Source organism: Tupaia chinensis, unplaced genomic scaffold (assembly GCF_000334495.1).
Source record: "Tupaia chinensis unplaced genomic scaffold, TupChi_1.0 Scaffold146140_1, whole genome shotgun sequence".
NCBI classification, from domain to species: Eukaryota; Metazoa; Chordata; class Mammalia; order Scandentia; family Tupaiidae; genus Tupaia; species Tupaia belangeri.
This window is the reverse complement of record NW_006205995.1, coordinates 1,616,865-1,636,373: the sequence shown is the minus strand read 5'-3', so window position 1 is coordinate 1,636,373 and position 19,509 is coordinate 1,616,865. Positions and strand designations below refer to the sequence as shown.

At 39.2% G+C, this 19,509-nt stretch overlaps 1 protein-coding gene across 1 annotated transcript in view; it reads right to left on the bottom strand.

The window, feature by feature from the left end:
- Positions 1–19,509, bottom strand: part of DMXL2 (Dmx like 2) — a gene marked incomplete in the record, with an annotated part of 190,092 nt that overhangs the window by 107,858 nt on the left and 62,725 nt on the right. The window contains 3 exon segments of the mRNA XM_027768392.1: positions 2,194–2,368; positions 7,327–7,510; positions 12,600–12,778. Of these exon segments, the coding sequence (XP_027624193.1) occupies positions 2,194–2,368; positions 7,327–7,510; positions 12,600–12,778 (538 nt within the window).

The window sequence follows — 19,509 nt, the reverse complement described above, 5'->3', positions numbered from 1 at the left end:
GGTGTGACCATCCCCCCAGGGAGTGATTTCTCGCTTTCTGTCTCTATGTCTCTCTCTCTCTGTCTGGTGAGCGCACGCACCCTGTAGCAAAAACCTCTCAAAAAAAAAAAAAAAATTAGTAGCCACACTATAAAAGGTAAAAGGCAAGAAGGTGATGTGGAGGTTAAGGTGTTGGATCCCACATGGCCAGCTGCATCATTCAAGTCCTACACTGCCAGTTTGAAAATCATGCCAGGCACGTGGGTGTGCATGGCCAAAATCCCAAGAGAAGACTGGAGGAAAAGGGATTGTGGCATGATGCCATGGTGGGTGATTTCTTACCTTCCCCCTCTCTCCATCTGTCTCTCTCACTAGTAAGCACACATGCCTTATAGCAAAAAAGAAAAAAATAAATAAATAAAAAGGTAATGGAAACAAGTGAAATTTGACTAAATATATGAAAAGCATTATCAACAATTAACCAATATGAAATATTTTTTTTAAGAGAGAAGTTTTGGCTATAGGGTGCATGCACTTGCCAGAAAGACAGAGATAGAAAGTGAGAAATCCTCCCTCAAGGGAGGTAGCCAGGATGTAATCCCTTCTCCTCCACCCGACTCTCGGGATTTGGGGCGCACACACGCATGCCCAGCGTGAGTTTTTAAGCTGCTGGGTCCAGGACTCAAACTGTGATCGATTACATGGGAGTCCAGCAAGGTAACCATTATGCCATCTTCTGGGTCACCAACATGAAATAAAACTAATGAAATGTTTGGGGGCCAGTAGGTGGAGTGGTAGTTAAAGTGCTGGATACTTCCACATGGCTAACCACAGTTTGAGTCCCAGATCTGGTAGCTTGCTTTCTCACTTTCCCTCTGTCTCTGTCTCTCTCTCTCTCTTTCTCAGTGTCTCTCTCTGGTCAAATTAAAATAAATGAGTGAATAAATAAAATTAAATAAATAATTCTTAAAAAAAAAACAAAAACTAATGAAATGTTTTATCTTTTTTTAATACTGAATCTTAGAAATCCGGTGTTATATTTTATAGCACATCGCAATTCGGACCAGCCACATTTCAGTGCTCAAACAGCAACATGTGGCTGGTGGTTACTCTACTGGGCAGTACGGATCTACAGTCACCACTGAAAGTCACCTTTTGGAAATGTGTTTATTGAATCTTAACTTTATATAAACAAACCTTTTAAAACAAAACCCTGGGCTGGCTCCATAGCACAGCAGTTCAGTGCTATTGCACTGGGAGCCACATGGTCAACCACAGTTCGAATCCCCAGCCATGATGTTCGTTTGAAAAGCATACCAGTTACGTGTGTGCATGTCCAAAATCCTGATAAGATGGGGCTATGGAGGAGAAGGCATTGTGGCATAACCAAGTCCCATGGGGGTATTTCCTCTCTCTCTCTGGCAAGTGTACACACCCTCTGGGGACAAAAAATTAAATTAAAAATTCAATTCAAAAAAAAATAATAAAACTCTCTTTATTCGGAAGCAATAGACCTCTACTTCAATAAAATATGATGAGAATTTTATGTAAATATAGCTATGTCAGCAATTAAATATGAAATTCATTGCCTTTCTCATATGCTTTCATGTACAAAGAAAAACCCAGTGCTTTTATATTGAAGCTCTCAAATATGCTTTTGCCAACAAAGAACCAGCCTTGTAATACATCTCAGCCATGGGGGGGAGGGGGGGACAGGTTAAAAGAAAATACCAAGACTAGAGGAAAAAATACCTTTCCCTTACAAAGTCTATACGGGGATAAGGCCAGCAGGTAGTGTGGTGGAAAAACAAAATATGCTGGGATGTAAGAAAAATTTGGAAAATAAAACTTACATAAGGTAATACAGAAGAGTTCAGGAGAAGGAACAATTACTATATTAAGGAAGGAAATCACACTATTTAGCCAGGCTGCCACTTGTGTACCCAGATTCAACCAAAGCTCTAATTTACTTGGGACCCTTGTTATATTCTAGACAAATAATGGTGCTCAAAAATATTTACTGACCCTGTATCCTAAGAATCATACTTCCCCAGTTTTAGAACTCACAGAGCCTACCCAATTAAGAAGTATTTTAAAAGGCAATACAGAGTAATAGCATAAAATAAAAACAGGTATAAAAGTAACTTCCCACTTGCATATTTACTCATTTTATTTCACCACATTTATAAGAAACAAAACTGTGCTGTTGTTTACCTGTGGCAGGGTTGATGCTTGCTGCAATGTGAAAATGACACAGTGCATTTGCATGATGGGAAATGTGTCTTTGAACTTCATGGGTTGCCGTCTGATCAGACATTAATTCAGTGTGAGTTACAAGAACCGAAGACCTCCTTTGTCCTTTCCGTAAATTTTTCAAATGGTGTATTGTCTAAAATAAAAAAGTAATTGCTGAGTCCAACTCCGGAAGGTCTAATACATGCCAACAAATTTACTCTTGATTATTAAGGATTTTAAGAGACACCTCTCTGTAAAACCTGACCATTTTAAAGATTGTTTTAATTACAGTAGATCAATTGTGGCTATATTCCCTACAGTTCTTGCAAATTTTAAACTTCAAGGCAAAAAGTACTTGCTAAGAAATACTTATTCATGGTATCTACAAAATACAAATAAAACCCCCTAGTAAGACAAGGAAGTCCATGGGGCTGGCAGGTGGTATGGTGCTTAAGGCACTGGATTCCCACATAGCCAACTGCAGTTCAAGTCCCAGACCTAGTGCTTTGCTTTCTCACTTTCCTTCTCTCTCTAATCAAATTTAAAAATAAAAAATAAAAATAAAATACTTCTTTAAACAAATAAAAGATTAGGAAGTACAAAGTTTGTTGGTTTTTTTTTTCTTTTCAGGATATCTCATTTCAAAGATGGTATTTAATAGGAAAAACATTCCTGAATCTTCCTACTATTCCTATTCTAAGAATACTGCCTCCCCAAATTCTCACTTAGAACTAAAAAACCAGCTAAAAAGTAAAATATATGATCTCTATTATCAAGGAGAGACAGGTTACAAAAATAGTAAGAAAAGGAATCTTATTAGATCATACACTGAAAAGGTCTCAATAAAGTGCTGACCTATGAGATTTGCTTAAATGGAGAGATGGCTACATCGTAAAAACACTTACTAGCACACCTATCATGTGAAATACTCTGGACATGGCCACCTCACTCTTGGCATGATTTTTTCTTCACATAGTAAATCTCACCTCACAGTATTTCTTATTCTTTAACTTAACCCTACCCCATTACCATGCTTTATAATAATTTCCCATTCTTTTTTTTTTTTTGCTCCCCACATTCAATTAAGTATAACATGCTATGAAGACTCTCTGTATTAAAATAAAACATTCAGTCCTTTCTTCAAATTTCTACATCTCTTGTTCCTTTGTATATGGAAACATATCAATCCAGTACTGTGTTTTCTGCCTCTGCTGTTGTTGCTAAAGAACTGCTTGTTTCTTTGACATTTATCATCCTTTCTTAGTTATATTAGTAGGGCTGATCTAATCCTGACTGGTTATTTTCTCATAGAAACAAAAAGTATAATTCAAGAATATTTACAATTACATAGACACCTAGCAGTTGGGGAGTTTCAGACAAAAGGATATCAGAAAGCACAACAGCCCCTAAGTCAGACAATTAGGTGTTTTCTTTAAACCAGCACTGCAGCACATTGGCTAAGGGAGATAAATCCCACATGGCCAACCAATTAAGAATCCTGGCACTGGTGGCTTAAAAAAATACACAGAGCAGGCCAGTGCATGCACGTCCAAAATCCTGCCGGGAAGGAAGAATGGAGGAAAAGCGTTTGCAGTTGGCCACAACCAATTGGGAAGAGCTTTTCTTTTTTTTTCTTCTTCTTCTTCCTTTATTTTCCCTTAGTTTCTACTACAGGGCACATGTACTCACTGGAGAAAGAGAGAGAGAAAATGTAAGTGAGAAATCAGCCCCCTGACGGGGGAGGGGAAGGCCACACCCATATCACAATCCCTTCTCCTCTCCTCCAAGAATTTAGGGCACACATACACATGCACCTGGCACGATTTTCAAGCTGACTTGAACCACGCAGTCAGCCATGTAGGATCCAGCTATCTTAACCCCCATGCCACCTCCTGGTCCTGAGGGGATACTTGCTCTCTCTCGCTCTCTCTAGCAAACACACATGTCTTCTGGCAATAAAATAAATACATAAAATTGGAGCCAGCAAGTGGAATGGTGATTAAGGTGCTGGACTCCAACAGGGCCAAGCATGGTTCAAACCCCACACCTGTCGGCTTGAAAAATCACATCAGTCTCATGTGCATGTATGCTCAAAATGCAGAGAAAAAAATGGAGGAGAAAGGATTGCAGCATGGTCAATCCTCACCCTGAAGGAAGATTTCTCACTTTCCCTTTCTGTCTCTCTCCAGTGAGTGCACATGCTCTATGGCAAAAACCTAAAAAAAGAAAAATAAAATCAATTAATTAATAAAATAAATAGAAAATATTTTAACTTTATTAGTTGATAGCACTACTCAAAGAACAAAAATTAGTCAAATAACTGATTATGTATTTACTTTTATTATTGTTTCATTTTATTTAGCAGCTGATAATTTAACAAACACTTAAAAAGCAGGTATCTAAAAGTCCTTATTTCCAAACGCTCATATGTAATTTAAAGATAAAATATGTTACACAGGGCCAGTCTGTGGCAAGGTGGTTAATCCCACATGGCCAACTGAGTGACTGAGTTCCAGACCCATTAGCTGGAGAAACACTACAGGCGTATGTGCATGCACACCCAAAAATCCCAAATGGAGGGAGAAATGGAGGAGAAAAGATTGCAGCAGGACTATAACCCACAGAGGGCGTTTTCTTTGTTTGTTTGTTTGTTTGTTTTGAGAGATTTTCGCTATAGGGCGTGTGCGCTCGCCAGACAGAGAGAGAGAGACATAGAGACAGAAAGCGAGAAGTCACCCCCCAGGGGGGATGGTCATGCCGCAATCCCTTCTCCTCCATTCTACTCTCGGGATCTTGAGCACGCACGCACACGCGCCCGGTGTGAGTTTTAAGTCACTGGGTCCAGGACGCGAACCGCAGTCGACTACGTGGGAGTCCAGCGACATAGCCATTATGCTAACTGCTGGTTCCCAGAGGGCATTTTTACACTTTCTCTATCTCACTCTTTCTCTCTCTGGTGAGTACATGGGTCCTTTGACAAAATAAAAAATATATATGTATATACATGTTACATAAATTTCTATAAATGATTATAAATAGGTAGTTAAAAATTAAGTACTCTGTCCCACTAAATTTCAATATCAAAACAAAAGACAACTTGAACTATTCAGACTTCTGCTTTTAATTCCATTTATGCTATGAATACTGAAAAAAGGTATAATTAGTGTCCAATCGCAGACAGTATCGGAGCAGGCCTACTGCACATAAAACTTTTAGGAACCATATCCATTGCCTATCAAACTCATAACATATTGGGTGGTCAGAAAAGTCACGATGCGCAGCATAGAAAAACTCATCATGACTTTTCCCACAACCCAGTATTTCTCTTTGGTAATACAGTAAGGTATCGTTAGCTATGTAACCATTAAAGTACTGATGCAAATATATAATGTACAAGTATAATTAGTAATGTAGAAAATCTAATTTCAGAATAAGCTTATATTCTTTGTATAATAAAGTCATAAGAAAAAAGTAATCTAGATTTATCATAATATATTTCCATTAATTCTGAATAATATGTATATCTCATTTTATTCCCTAACCATATTGAATATAATGGTTTATACTATATATTATAATTTGATTTCTTATGAAGTACTTTTAATCATACTGTTTTACCATTTTTTTAAGAAATCCTTATTATATTATTATTATTATTATTATTATATTATTATTTAATCTGACAAGAGAGAGACACAGGGGGAGAGAGAGAGAGAGAAAGCAAGACATCAGGTATGGGATTTGAACCTGGTCAGCCATCTGAGAGTAGGGTGCCTCAACCACCACACCACCTACTAGCCCCACTGTTTACTCACTTTTAAAAAACTGGAAAAATCGGGACCAGCAGATGGTGTAATGGTTATGTCACTGGACTTCCACGTAGTTGACTGTGGTTGAAGTCCCGGCCCCAACACCTTAAAACTCACGCTGGGCAAGTGTGTATGCATGCCCAAAATTCAGAGAGGTGAATGGAGGAGAAGATATTGAAGCATGGTCATCCCTCCAGGGAAGTGATTTCTCGTTGTCTCTCTGGTGAGTCCACGTACCATAAAGCAAAAATCCCTTTTAAGGGACCAGCAGTTGGCATAATGACTATGTCAATGGACGTCCATGTAGCCGACCATGGTTTGAGTCCTGGATCTGGTAGCTTAAACTCACACTGGGTGTATGTGTGTGCATGCCGAAGATCCCAAGAGGAGGAATGGAGGAGAAGGCATTGCAGCATGGCCCTACTTTCTGGGGAGTGATTTCTCACGTTCTGTCTCTCTGTCTCTCTCTGTCTTTCTGGCGAGCATACACGCCCTATAGCAAAAACCTTTCCAAAAAAATCTCTTTTAAAAGAAAAAGCTGAAAAAAATTATTTCACTTTCAAAGTATCAATCATGGAAACTGAAAGAAGTTATGAGTACACCTGTATCTAATATTTTAATAAAGAGTGTCTTTATTCTTCAAGAAGAAGGCATTCTTTTTAATTAGCATAATAAAGGTACATTTTAGTCCTCATGAAACAAAAATTTTAATTGCAACTAATTTTGAGGACCTTTACATGTTCTAATCAAAGCTGCTTACTCCTATAGATTTTCACATTTGACATGCAAAATGAAAGAAGAAAAAGTAAAATTATCTACTTGGACTACATGTTTGAGATCATTATCATCTGTATTTAGCTTCTTAGTGGCACAAAGTGAATAGCTTTAAAAACACACAAGAGACCGGCAGATGGTGTAGTGGTTATATCACTGGACTCCCGCATGGCTGACCAAAGTTTGAGTCCTAGACCTGGTGGCTTGAAAAATCACACTGGATATATTCCTATCAGGTGTAAATAGTTCTCGGATACTATTAGGTACGTGCGGCATGGCCATCCCCCCCAGGGGGTGATTTCTTACTTTCCCTCTCTCTGACTCTCTCTTTCTCTACCCCCCCCACCACCACATGTGTCCCTAAGGTTAAAAACCTCTTTAAAAACTAAAAGGAAAATAACTGAATTTACTGCTGTTAATTTCATTTTTACATGTACCGAGTGTATGTACCACCTACATCTGAGCCTATGAATTTCCAGCAGACTCACACATCTTCAAGATTAATTTAACACCTTAAGTAGTAGGATACCTCAAGAGCATGTTGTATCCTGTCTTTGTGTCTTCCAGCATGAGAAAGGGTGCTGGCAATGCTGGAAGTGGTAGTCTCACAGATCTGCTCACCCAAAAGACAGTCTTCTGGTAATAAGGTTTCTGCCCAGAGCCGGCACACACCATCATGGCATGAAGTCAGTAACACATTACAGACAGAACCCCTAACAACAAGGAGAAATAAACAAAGGTTACTATAATATCGATGCCATCAATTAATTAAAGACTATCATTATTTGGTTCTTTGTATAGCAAGAGGACATTAGTGCAGAACACTATATGCAGAAAAAGTAATCAAAGAGCTTGAACTCATACACAGTATCGCTGTGCACGCCATAAAAACTGAGAAATAACTTTGACAAAGGAAAGAGAGGTTTACGCCAAATTACACATGTGCTGCTTGGAAACAAGGCTCTGGAGGATCATTAATGTCTTCTAAATATAACAAACTAAACAGCAAGAGAAAACCTAATCATTGCAAATTACAGAATGACCGTAACCAAAGATCACTAACTGCAATGGTCTATCTGGCTCATGGCTCATGGCACTACTTCCATCATTATGCGTCGTCCTTATAATACAAACAGTCGCGAACAGGTAAACAAACAAGCATCTTCATAATAAACATGTAAGGAGACTACCATTTCAAACTGTAAATCAATGTCCACTAAGTTAAAATAAGCAAAAAATATCAATCAGCTGAAGTGACTTTAACTGCTTGTTATGAAAAGGGGGAAAAAAAAAACTCTTTAAAAAAAATGCTCACACAGAATTAGATTCAGTCAAAAGTAATGTATTTTGTAAATGTTTTCAAAAGATGCAAATAACTTAAGCATAATAACCTTTTATTTAGATTTTGAAGAATGTATAAATTTCCCATGTAATCATTTATTGAGCCTCTCTGTAGTGTGTGCTCTATTTCCTATCAGGTGTAAATAGTTCTCAGATACTATTAGGTGAAATAACCCCTTCACAGGAATAAATGCAGATTTTGGGACCAGCAGTTAGCGTAATGGCTATGTTGGTGGACTCCCATATAGTCAACAGCAGTTCGAGTCCCAGACGCGGTGGCTTAAACTCACGCCGGGCGTGTGTGTGTGTGTGTGTGTGTGTGTGTGTGTGCATGTCCAAGATCCTGAGAGGAGAATGGAGGAGAAGGGATTGCGGTGTGGCCATCCCCCCTCCGGGGGGTGATTTCTTACTTTCTGTCTCTCTGTCTCTCTCTGTCTTTCTGGTGAGCGCACATGCCCTATTGCAAAAACTTCTCTCCCCCCCAAAAATATAAATACATATATTTTAAAATACTTCTAAGAAAAAAAGAAAGGAAGGGAAAAAGAAAGAAAGAAAAAAAAAGAATGAATGTAGATTTCTAGGTAAGTTTCTGAAAATTAAATAGCTTTTTACAATATGCTACATAATATAAGGGTACTTCAGAACATCTATGAAAAACAGATATACAGATTTCTTAAAAAGCACAAACCCAGGCCCATACTGAGATGGCTACTGAACTTGAGCTGTGAAATATTGCTTTCATTGACTAAAATGAAGAATTTCTGCTGAGACTTCTCCCTCCAGATTCATTTCTAGTGAGAAAAGCACAAACCCAGATCCACCCTGAGATGGCTACTGAACCTGAGCTGTGAAATACTGCTTTTACTGACTAAAAATGAAGAGTTTCTGCTGAGACTTCCTCCAGATTCATTTCTAGTGAGTAGGGCTACCTCTGCCTCCTTCTCTTCATCTCTCTGTCTCTCTCTGTGTCTTTTTTTTTTTTAAGGTAAGGTACTCTCTGGGCTCTCAAGTCCCTCCTTTATTGTGCTGATTTGTGCCTTTCCCTATCCCATTTTTCCCTACCTCATTTAGGAAAAGCACAAACCCAGGACCATACTGAGGTAGATACTGAACTTGAGCTGTAAAATACTGCTTTTGTGTGGCACAAATCTAAAGGTTTTTTTATTATCTTTTTTCTATCTTCTTTTTTATTTATTTATTTTTTTCTGTTTCTTTCATCTTCTCTAATTCTTCTCTTTTTTCTTTATCTTTATTGCTTGGCTGCTCAGCCTCCACACAATGAGTGTCTAGACAGGTCCAAGTGAACAGGATCCAAACATCTGAATACGATTAGAGTCAGAATAGTCCTCTCTTCCCACTGAATCTGATGCACAATGAGTGAAAAACGAAATGGAAGAGAGATTGTAGATCACCTCCTCCTGCAAGCCTCTGAACACTCTGAATGAACTTGAAGAATTAGGAAGAAACGCACCATCCATCAGAAGACCAGAAATCACCACAAGGTCATAAGAAATATGGGAAAGCAAGAAAATACCTCTTCTGCAAGAGAAAAGACATCCTCAGACAGTACAATGAAACTCACGGAAATGTCAGATAAAGAATCAAATGGACCTGTTAGAGATAAAGGCTAAAATACAGGAGGTCAAAACCTCCCTTGAAAGTATTAAAAGCAGACCAGATCATACAAAAAATCAAATCTCAGATATAGAAGATAGAATCATTGGCCTAGAAAAATCCACCACAAAGACTGAGAAAATTGCCCCCACAAAAAAGAAAATAATACATGAGAAGCACTAGATACCATCAAACGTCCAAACATCCTGATAACTGGTATCTCAGAAGGCAAAGAGACTTATAATATAAAGGCATTGATAATCTGTTCCATGAAATCCTGCAAGAAAACTTTTAAAACCTAGAAAGGTATTCAAAGATCCAGTCCCAAGAAATACAAAGTACCCTAAATAGAATGAACCCAAGACGATTTTCTCCAACACATTATAGCCACATTGACCAAAACCACAGACAAAGATAAGATACCAAGATTGGCAAGAGAGAAACATCAAATTATCTACAAAGGATATCCCATCAGGCTTACAGCAGATCACTCATCGGAAACAATGCAAGCGAGGAAAGAATGGAAAAATATATTCAAAGTGTTAAGGGAAAAGCAATTTCAACAAGGATACTGTACCTGGCAAAATTATCTTTCATATGGGAAGAAAAGACAAGAAGAACATTCTCAGATAAAGAAAATCTGAAAGAATTTACCAACACCAGACCAGATCTCCAAGAAGTTCTCAAGAGAGTGCTATACTAGGAAAATTAAATACAGACACACAGAAGTAAGAGTTCAAAAGCTAAGAAAATGGCCAACCTAATCCTAAGGACAAGGCTGGAGTTGAATATTATATACCAGAACTTAATCAGAAAGATCAAACCACAACAGAAGATAGGTTAAGTACATGAGACTGAACTGGTGAAATAGCATTTTATGACCTTTTTTTTTTTTTGTGAGAGGTTTTTGCTATAGGGCGCATGCGCTCACCAGACAGACAGAGACTGAGAGACAGAAAGTGAGAAATCACCCCCCAGGGGGGATGGCCACGCCACAATCCCTTCTCCTCCAGACTACGTGGGAGTCCAGCGACATAGCCATTACGCTAACTGCTGGTTCCCCCCAGTGTGAGTTTTAAGCCACTGGGTCCAGGACGCAAACCATGGTTGACTACACGGGAGTCCAGCAACATAGCCATTACACTAACTGCTGGTCCCAGAATTTTATGACTTTTGACTAAAACATGGTTGATTTTCTTCTAGGCTTTGTTTTCCAGTTTTAAGGACTTTTGTCCTGTCTTGAGCTGCTGATAGGTTCATGTACCTACTATTTGAATAGAATCCTAACCTGTTTCCTGGCTTTAAGTTTTAAGCAAAGTGTCTTAGCATTTCTTTGATTTATTAAAGCTAAAACTGCTTTTCTTGAAATTAAAAAATATATTTAAAGGGACCAGCAGTTAGCATAATGGCTATGTCGCTGAACTCCCATGTAGTCGACCGTGGTTCGAGTCCTGGACCCGGTGACTTAAACTCACACGGGGTGTGTGTGCGTGCATGCCCACCCAAGATCTCAAGAGGAGAATGGAGAAGAAGGGATTGTGGCATGGCCATCCCCCATGGGGGGTGGGGGGTGATTCCTCGTTTTCTGTCTCTCTGTCTCTCTCTGTCTTTCTGAAGAGCGCACATGCTCTATAGCAAAAACCTCTCCCCATCAAAACAAAATATATTTAAAAATACCTATTTAATGACTTTGGTAAGCTATATAGCATCAGCTATGTGCTATTTTATAGTATATTCATTCTATTTAGAGCTTCACACCTAAAATCAGGCAAGTATTCACAGGTATGTATATATAAGCTGAACTTGTTATTAAAAGTAGTTAGATTATTTAAGAAACTTTGTGAATCAATAAAATGTGGGGCAAAAAAGGAATGAAAAACAACTGTAGACACCAGATTTAGTGTGGGAGGAGGGTGAGAAATGTTAGAGGGTGAGAAATGGGGACACACGCGCACACACACACACACACACACACACACACATATATGAAACTAGAAATATAAAATTGTTGATGATAACATGTATGATTAAGCCACTATGCAGTATATTCTGGATGGGAAATCACATTTTGTATCCTGTGATGATGCTCAGTGAACAAATGTATAATTTATTAAAACATTTTTTAAAAAGAAAGAAAACGTGTATAGCACTAGTTTATTTTGGTGCAAAAAAATTAGAAATCCATGCATGGCTTTTTCATAATGCATATTATCCATGAGCTTTTTGAATACCCTTTATACAGGAATCATTTGTGGAGCTATTTTGTAGTTTAATTAATCTTCTAACAATGAGGAAAACTTTATAAGAAAAAAAACCTTAAGAAAGTTAATAGCCTCAAGATTTTTAAAAAAGCACAACCCAGCCACATTATTCACTTTATAGTGTATGTTTTACCAACATGGATGTTACTGACAAGTTTACTGCTATGCTTTATTTCTCCTCAGTATGCATGCTCATGCTATTTGCAAACAGTTCCTTTCTAGAATCTGCTTGTACAGCAGCGACAATTACCAATGCCAGCAAACTGCCCGGGCACATACTGCGTGCAAAGGCCTGTACTAGACCCTTTACACACCCAAACACTTCTTAGTCCCACAGCCACTTCCTGAGACAGATACTGTACTATGGTCATCACACGGCGAGGAAAACTAGGCATACAGAAGTTCGGAAATTTAGTCAAATGCTCAAAAGCTAGTGACAGCAACAGGATTTGAATTTGGGCAGCTTCAGTCCAGAGTCTACGCTATTAATCAGCACCACGTGAATATGGCAAAAAAAAAAGACTTTATTTTCCTTATTTTTACAGACATGAAAGCATGGAAATAAAAGTTAATAGATTTATCAAACCTGGGCATGTACTTGCTGGTTTTACGCCATGAGAAGCCCGTCACAGCTCGGGGATGTGCCAAGTAAACAAAGGAAAACTGTGTAGACACCTGTCTCCTCTTCACTTCGTGAGGGTCCTGAGGTATAATTGAAGACTTCCAACCAGTCATAGGGTACCATACTTTCAAAAGACAATCATCCTGCAAAATGCATAGGGCAATATAAAATTAACTTATACATATGCAATCCAAAATTTATATGGTTTGGAGAAGTTTTTACAATTAAACAATATCTAAAAAGCAACATGGAACTTATACATAGTACAAAACCAAACCTAAAATGGTATGTATTACTCTAAAGAATAAAATAATTCTTAAAACATAAATAAGCAGTTTGTTCATTATCAATCTTTTCAATTTATGCTATTTTTCAAATTAAGACTGACGTCCTGGAATGGCCCACAGTGCAGCAGTCAAGCACGAGGCCAACCATGAGGTTAGAACCCCAGCCCCAATGGCTTCAAAAGCATGATGGGGGGAACCAGCAGTTAGCATAATGGCTATGTCGCTGGACTCCCATGTAGTCGACCGCGGTTCACGTCCTGGACCCGGTGGCTTAAAATTCATGCCGGGCACATGTGCGTGTGTGCCCAAGATCCCGAGAGGAGAATGGAGGAGAAGGGATTGCGGCGTGACCATACCCCCTGGGGGGTGATTTCTCGCTTTCTGTCTCTATGTCTCTCTCTGTCTGTCTGGCGAGCACGCGTGCCCTATAGCAAAAACCTCTCCAAAAAAAAAAAAAGTATGATGGGCACACGTACGTATGTGCCCAAAATCCTGACAAGATAGAAAAATAGAGGAAAAGGGATTACGGCAGACCACACCACACTGTATGATACTTTCTCAATCTCTCTCTCTCTCTAGAGAGTGCATGCACCTTCCACACGGGAAAAAAAAAAAAGACCTATGCCAAATTTTGCCAACTACTGATAAATACATGTGGGTCGATGTAGAGAAAAGATTTTATGCTAATGCTTTGGATAAGTTAAGAAAGGATAAGGGGACTAGCCAGTGATACAGCGGTTAAGGCAGCTGGATCCCACGTGGCTCACTGTGTGCATGTCTAATTCCCAGACCCGGGCTTGAAAAACACACCGGGCACATGTGTATGCTTGCCCAAAATCCTGAGAGGAGAACAGAAAAGAGACTATAGCATGGCCAACCCCCGGGGGGGGGGTGATTTCTCTCTCTCTTTTTCTCTCACCCTCTCTCCAGAGAGAAAGGTAAGAAAAATGCCACATTATCGTATCAGTCACTGTTATTCTAGTTTTTTTTTTTTTTTGAGAGATTTTTGCTATAGGGCGCGTGCGCTCGCCAGACAGAGAGAGACATAGAGACAGAAAGCAAGAAATCACCCCCCAGGGTGGATGGTCACGTCGCAATCCCTTCTCCTCCATTCTCCTCTTGGGATCTTGGGCACGCACGCACACGTGCCCGGCGTGAGTTTTAAGCCACCGGGTCTGGGACACGAACCGCGGTCAACTATGTGGGAGTCCAGCGACATAGCTATTACGCTAACTGCTGGTTCCCACTGTTATTCTACTTTGTTTGAAGAGGTCTATAAGGGTGAAACCCTTTTAATCATTAATTCTTTCAAGGGTGTGACTATCTGCCTATTTCTGTCAGTCTCAGAAGTAAACTTTTTAAAAAAATTCTGAAATGATGTATCTTAAAGAGAAAACAATGATTATTTCTTATTGGGAGTGGAGTTGAACTATTTGGCAAGAGAATTTCATTTTTCTCTGCATCTCATTCATACAGAATCAGTGTTATGGGGGCCAGCAGATGGCATGGTGGTTAAGGTGCCGGAGTCCCACATGGTCGACAACGGATCGAGTCCCAGACCCAGAGGCTTGAAACTTAAATGGGCACATGTACATGCATCCCCAGAATCCTGAGAGGAGAATGGAGGAGAAGGGATTGCAGTGTGGCCATCCTCCTTGTTATTTCCCATTTTATATCTCTCCAGCAAGCACACACACACACTACAGCAAAAATCTCTCAAAAAAAAAAATCTGTATTATGTTAAAAACAGTAAGGATATTTATAAGGAGGGGAAAGGATTGACTCAATCCTTAGATAACTGAAACACTGACTCTAGGAACAGAAAGGCACTGTCAACAGGAGGAAAAGCTTCTCGGAACAGTCTGTAACCCTTTCTCTTCTTCTGCCAAAACCATGCTCCTCCAAGAATCCAACCCTAGCACTTGGAAAGTTCAGTTCTGCACTCACAGGGGTAATCCTCTATTAAAGAAAATGAAGAAAACAGAACATTCTAAATCACCTGCAAACTTTGCCAAATAACCAACAGTTATTAAATAAGTGCTCAGGGGCCAGCCAGGGGTGTGGTGATTAAGGTGGCTGGATCTCACACAGCCAACTGAGTACATGTGCATGTGTGCCCAAAATCCTAAAAGGAGATGGAGAAGGGACTGCGGTGTGATCATCCCTGACGGAGGGTGCTTTCTCACGTCTCTCTTTCTCTGTCTCTCTCTGACAGCATACATGAGCCAAATTGGGGGGTGGGGGTGGGAGGAGTGTTCAGATATAAACTTTATGAACATAAACAAATAGAAATTTAATAAATACCTCTAGCATGCAATTCTTAAGCTAAAGATTTAATCAGGTATGTCTTGTGGGGAGAAAAGACTCTTCAATAAATAAGATTTTAACATAAGTACAGATAAAAATTTTAAATATCCTTAGGCAAAGAAAAATGGAATTTAATCTGTGATGACCCAATACATTTATAAAAATAGATCTTACCAGCAAAAGTGCTCAATGAACTATATTAAAAATCCTGAAGGCAATTGGATTTGAATCCCACAACACATGAACTGAAATCCTGTCATGTGTAGCAGAGGCGGTGGAAAATGCCTTCCAGTGGGAGATCCACACAGTGACCATCTGTTTCATCGAGTCAGACAAACTTGGCTTTATTAACAGGAGCAGAACAGATGGTACAAAATGAAACAAAACAAAAAAGGTAAAAAATGAAAACTACCCAACATTTCAAAGTCAGCTTTTGTCCTTTTCATCAAGAGAATCTTAATTAGATAGGGTATCTTCTCAAAAATGTGAGGAAGTAAGTTTATTAAATCCAAGACACATTTGTTTAATCCAGAAGGGATACTTACTGGGAAAGCATTCATATCTTTCCATAAAAATTATGAAACACTTATCTCTTAGAAAGACTGACATAAGAAACTTAGGGAAACATGACTGATACAATGAAAAAAATACTCAATAATCAATTGCCCAGGCTTTGTACTACAAAAATTCAAAGACAGAAGATACAAGCATGTTGGAGTACGGGAACAGAAGGAAGGCTTCACCTTTGAGAAGCTTAAAATCGACTGTCCCATTTAAGAAGAATGTGCTTTCAGTTGTTACTTATTTCCCTCTGAAGTATAAATTCCAATTCATTAGGGATGAGAGTTCAAATATTCAGATATTCACACAATAATGATGGACCGTCATACATAGATCATCAGTAGTTTATAAGTACCAAGTCTCAAAAGATCGTAAAACCTAAATGGTCCCAAATTTCAGGCAACTGTAAGCTAACATTGCAAACAGGTAAGAAAGAGAGATCATCAGAATCATAAGACTGTGTGAGGGAACTCACCCGCAGAAACGGGAGAAGCTGGAAAGATATTTTTGTGGGCATTTTAATAATTCGTTTGTCTCTTTCAGGAAAAGGTAGACATCCTGCCATTTCCATCAATGTACTATTCTTAATTCAATCTAATTAGTGTTTTTTAGTATGTTCTGTAAGGACCAATTATTACACTACATGTGATCATGTCCACATACAGATTTACAAAAAAGCCAAATTTCCCTCTGAGCGAATTCAGTGGCTTACAGACCAGTTCACAGTACCTTTGACTGTACCATTAGGCAGTGTATCCTGCTGGGAAAGTTCATTTTGTATGCTGTAAAGATATACAGGAATTAAATGTAAAAAATTCAAGAAAATTTTTTAAAAAAGCGAAAAAAATGATCAGTCTGCAACATACAAATGGGTTATTCTCACATGCCATTCACTGCCTAAAGAACTATGGAATAGTACAAGATTCATTCAAACAACAGTATTCGCTGACTGAGGACACTATGGGAACTGCTATGATGTAGTTAGAGCAGGGAAGTTAGAGACAAAGTGTATTTTCTAATCACACAGAGCTTATTCTCTGGAGGAGAAGACAACATTAAATAAGGATACAAATTACTGTTTTAATTAGAATTCTGAGAGGGCAATAGAAAAGTCTTTATTTGGGGAACATGACCTGGTCTGGGATTTTAGAGATTTTTGCTACAGATGTATGCACTTGCCCTAAGAGACAGAGAGAAAATGAGAAATCACCCCCGGGGAGGACGGCCATGCTGCAATCCCTTCTCCTCCATTTTCTTCTTGGAATTTTGGGCACATGCACATATACACCCAAGGTGAATTTCAAGTCTCCAGGTCCAGGACTTGAACCATGGTCAGCCATGTCAGAGGGACTTAACCGTTACACCACCTGCTGGCCCCAAGGAGGTGATATTTTACCTGAGTGTTAAAGGATTCCTAGAAGATGGCCAAGCCAAGAACAGTAAAGGATGATGCTATAGTTTAAATGCGGCCTCCCAAAATTCACATGTCAGAATTTGGTTGTATTGTGAGAGGAGACTTAAACTGAGTATGGTGTTGAAAGGCGAGGCCTTTGGGAAGAGATTAGGCATCATGGGAAGTATCCATGATCAAGTCCTGGTGGGCTTAGATAGAGAGGGAATGAGACAGAGACACATTCTCCTCTGCTCAAGTCCCTGTTCTCTGCTATGTTACTCACAAGCAAGAAGACCCTCGTGCAAGGCAGCCCCTAACCCTTGGGCCTGAAAGCCATGAGCTGAATAAACTATTTTTATGAATTACCCAGAGAGACTGGCACAGGAAAAGGCATGAGGGCAGTAAAGAGCCTTGGTATAGTCATGCCCCAAAGGCCAACAGCATGGCTGGTGGAAAGACAGGAATGAAGCCTGAGGTACACAAGGACCAGATTACACAGAGTCTCACAGATCAGGATAGAGATTTGTAATCTTCATCCTACAAGTAGTAGGTGTCAATAAAGGATTAGGAGCAGCAGAGTGGATGTCAAGTGACTGGCTGCTGTGGGAAGATGGACGGAGGATGGTTATAGGATACCATCTAAGAGATTACTAAATAGGTCCAGAGCCAAGCAGAGGCTGACTAGCCTAGTGACAGCAGAGCAGAGAAGTAGACTTTATGCCTGACAAACTGAGCTTCATCTATGAGTGCTAAGATCATTACAATCCTATGAGTCTGCAAGAGGGTTTTTTTTTTTTTTAAAAAAAGAAATATTGTGTTTTTAATTCATGATACAGTGCTTGTGCATATCAAGAGAAAGAGAAGCATCCTCCACAGACTTGATCCCCTTTCTCTAGACCTCCAGTGCACTAGAATCCTGGGCACGCAGGTGCCTGCCAGCACATTTTTTTCTGGCCAACCAGGTCAGGGACTCGAAGCATAGTCTGCAGGTGGCTTCCAGCTCCACAGTCTGACAAGCTACCAACCATACCACAAAGCCTGGGCCTAAGTTCACATTTTAATTTATGCACAGTCAGGCCTATATGATCAACACTCATTCAAACTATTCTCCCAGGTGTGGCAAGTCATATGACAAAATATAATTGATTATTCTCTTCTTCTTGAATCTTTTTTTCTTGACGTCTCTAATGCTGCATTGTTCTGGTTTTCCTTCTATTATCGTAACCACTCCTTCCCAACCTCCTTTGTAGGCTTCTTTCTCCCTTTTCTTCCCCTCTTCTTAATGTTCAAGGATCCTGGAATTTGATCCTAAGTTCAATTCTCTGTTTTACCATACATATTTTCCCCAATTTCACTCAGGATCATAACTTTAAATACAATTTTTCATCTAATGAATTCAACTCCTTATTGCTAGCCCTCACCTCTTTAGGGAGCTCTGGACATCTTGACCTGAATGGATCTCAAACTTTGGTCTAGCCATTACAATCCAGCTTTCTGTTGTTTCTTAATAAGCCCTGCTAATTCCTATCTCAGAACATTTGCACTTGGTGTTCCCTTAGTGAAAACTAAAAAATACTGTTTCTCTTGAACTTCACAGTCATCTCCTGCATATGTTTCAATTCTCAGTTTAGAGTTATCTCCCCAGGGAAGCTTTCTCTAAGTATTACCCACTCCAATTTACCCAGTCACACCTACTACAACATCCTGTCTTAATTTTCTGGGTACCGTATGTTACTACCTGAAGTTTTCTGTCTTTACTTTCTAGAAGTTTAAGTTCTTTGAGGGCAGGATCCTTGTCTAATATCTTTGAAACAAGATTCCCAGCACTGTATACCAGTTCAGGGTACATAATGGTATTAGAAAGCATATTTGCTAAACATGTGAATGAAGGTTGTTAATTTCAGGTGCAACTCCAATTTTTTAATCATTAATAATACATACATATGTAGAGAGAAAGGCTATCGGGATGTGACTATGACTATGAATGACTCTCATGTGCTTTATAAATGTAGATTGCTAGAATTCTAAAACATACTCCTTGACTACCTCTATAATAAAAAATACATTAGACTCAGGTCAGCCCCATAGCACAGTTTTTAAACACCGTGCATGAAGATTCAGCTCCCACATGGCCAATCATGATTTGAATCCTGACCCGTGGTTGAAAAAAAAAAACACTAGGTACGTGCGTACATGTGCCCAAAATCTTAACAGGATGGATAAATGGAGGAAAGGATGCAGCGTGACCTCATCTCACTGGGACTTGGGCGCTCTCTCCTTCTCTCTCTCTGTAGAGTATATGAGCCCTCTGACAATTTGAAAAAAA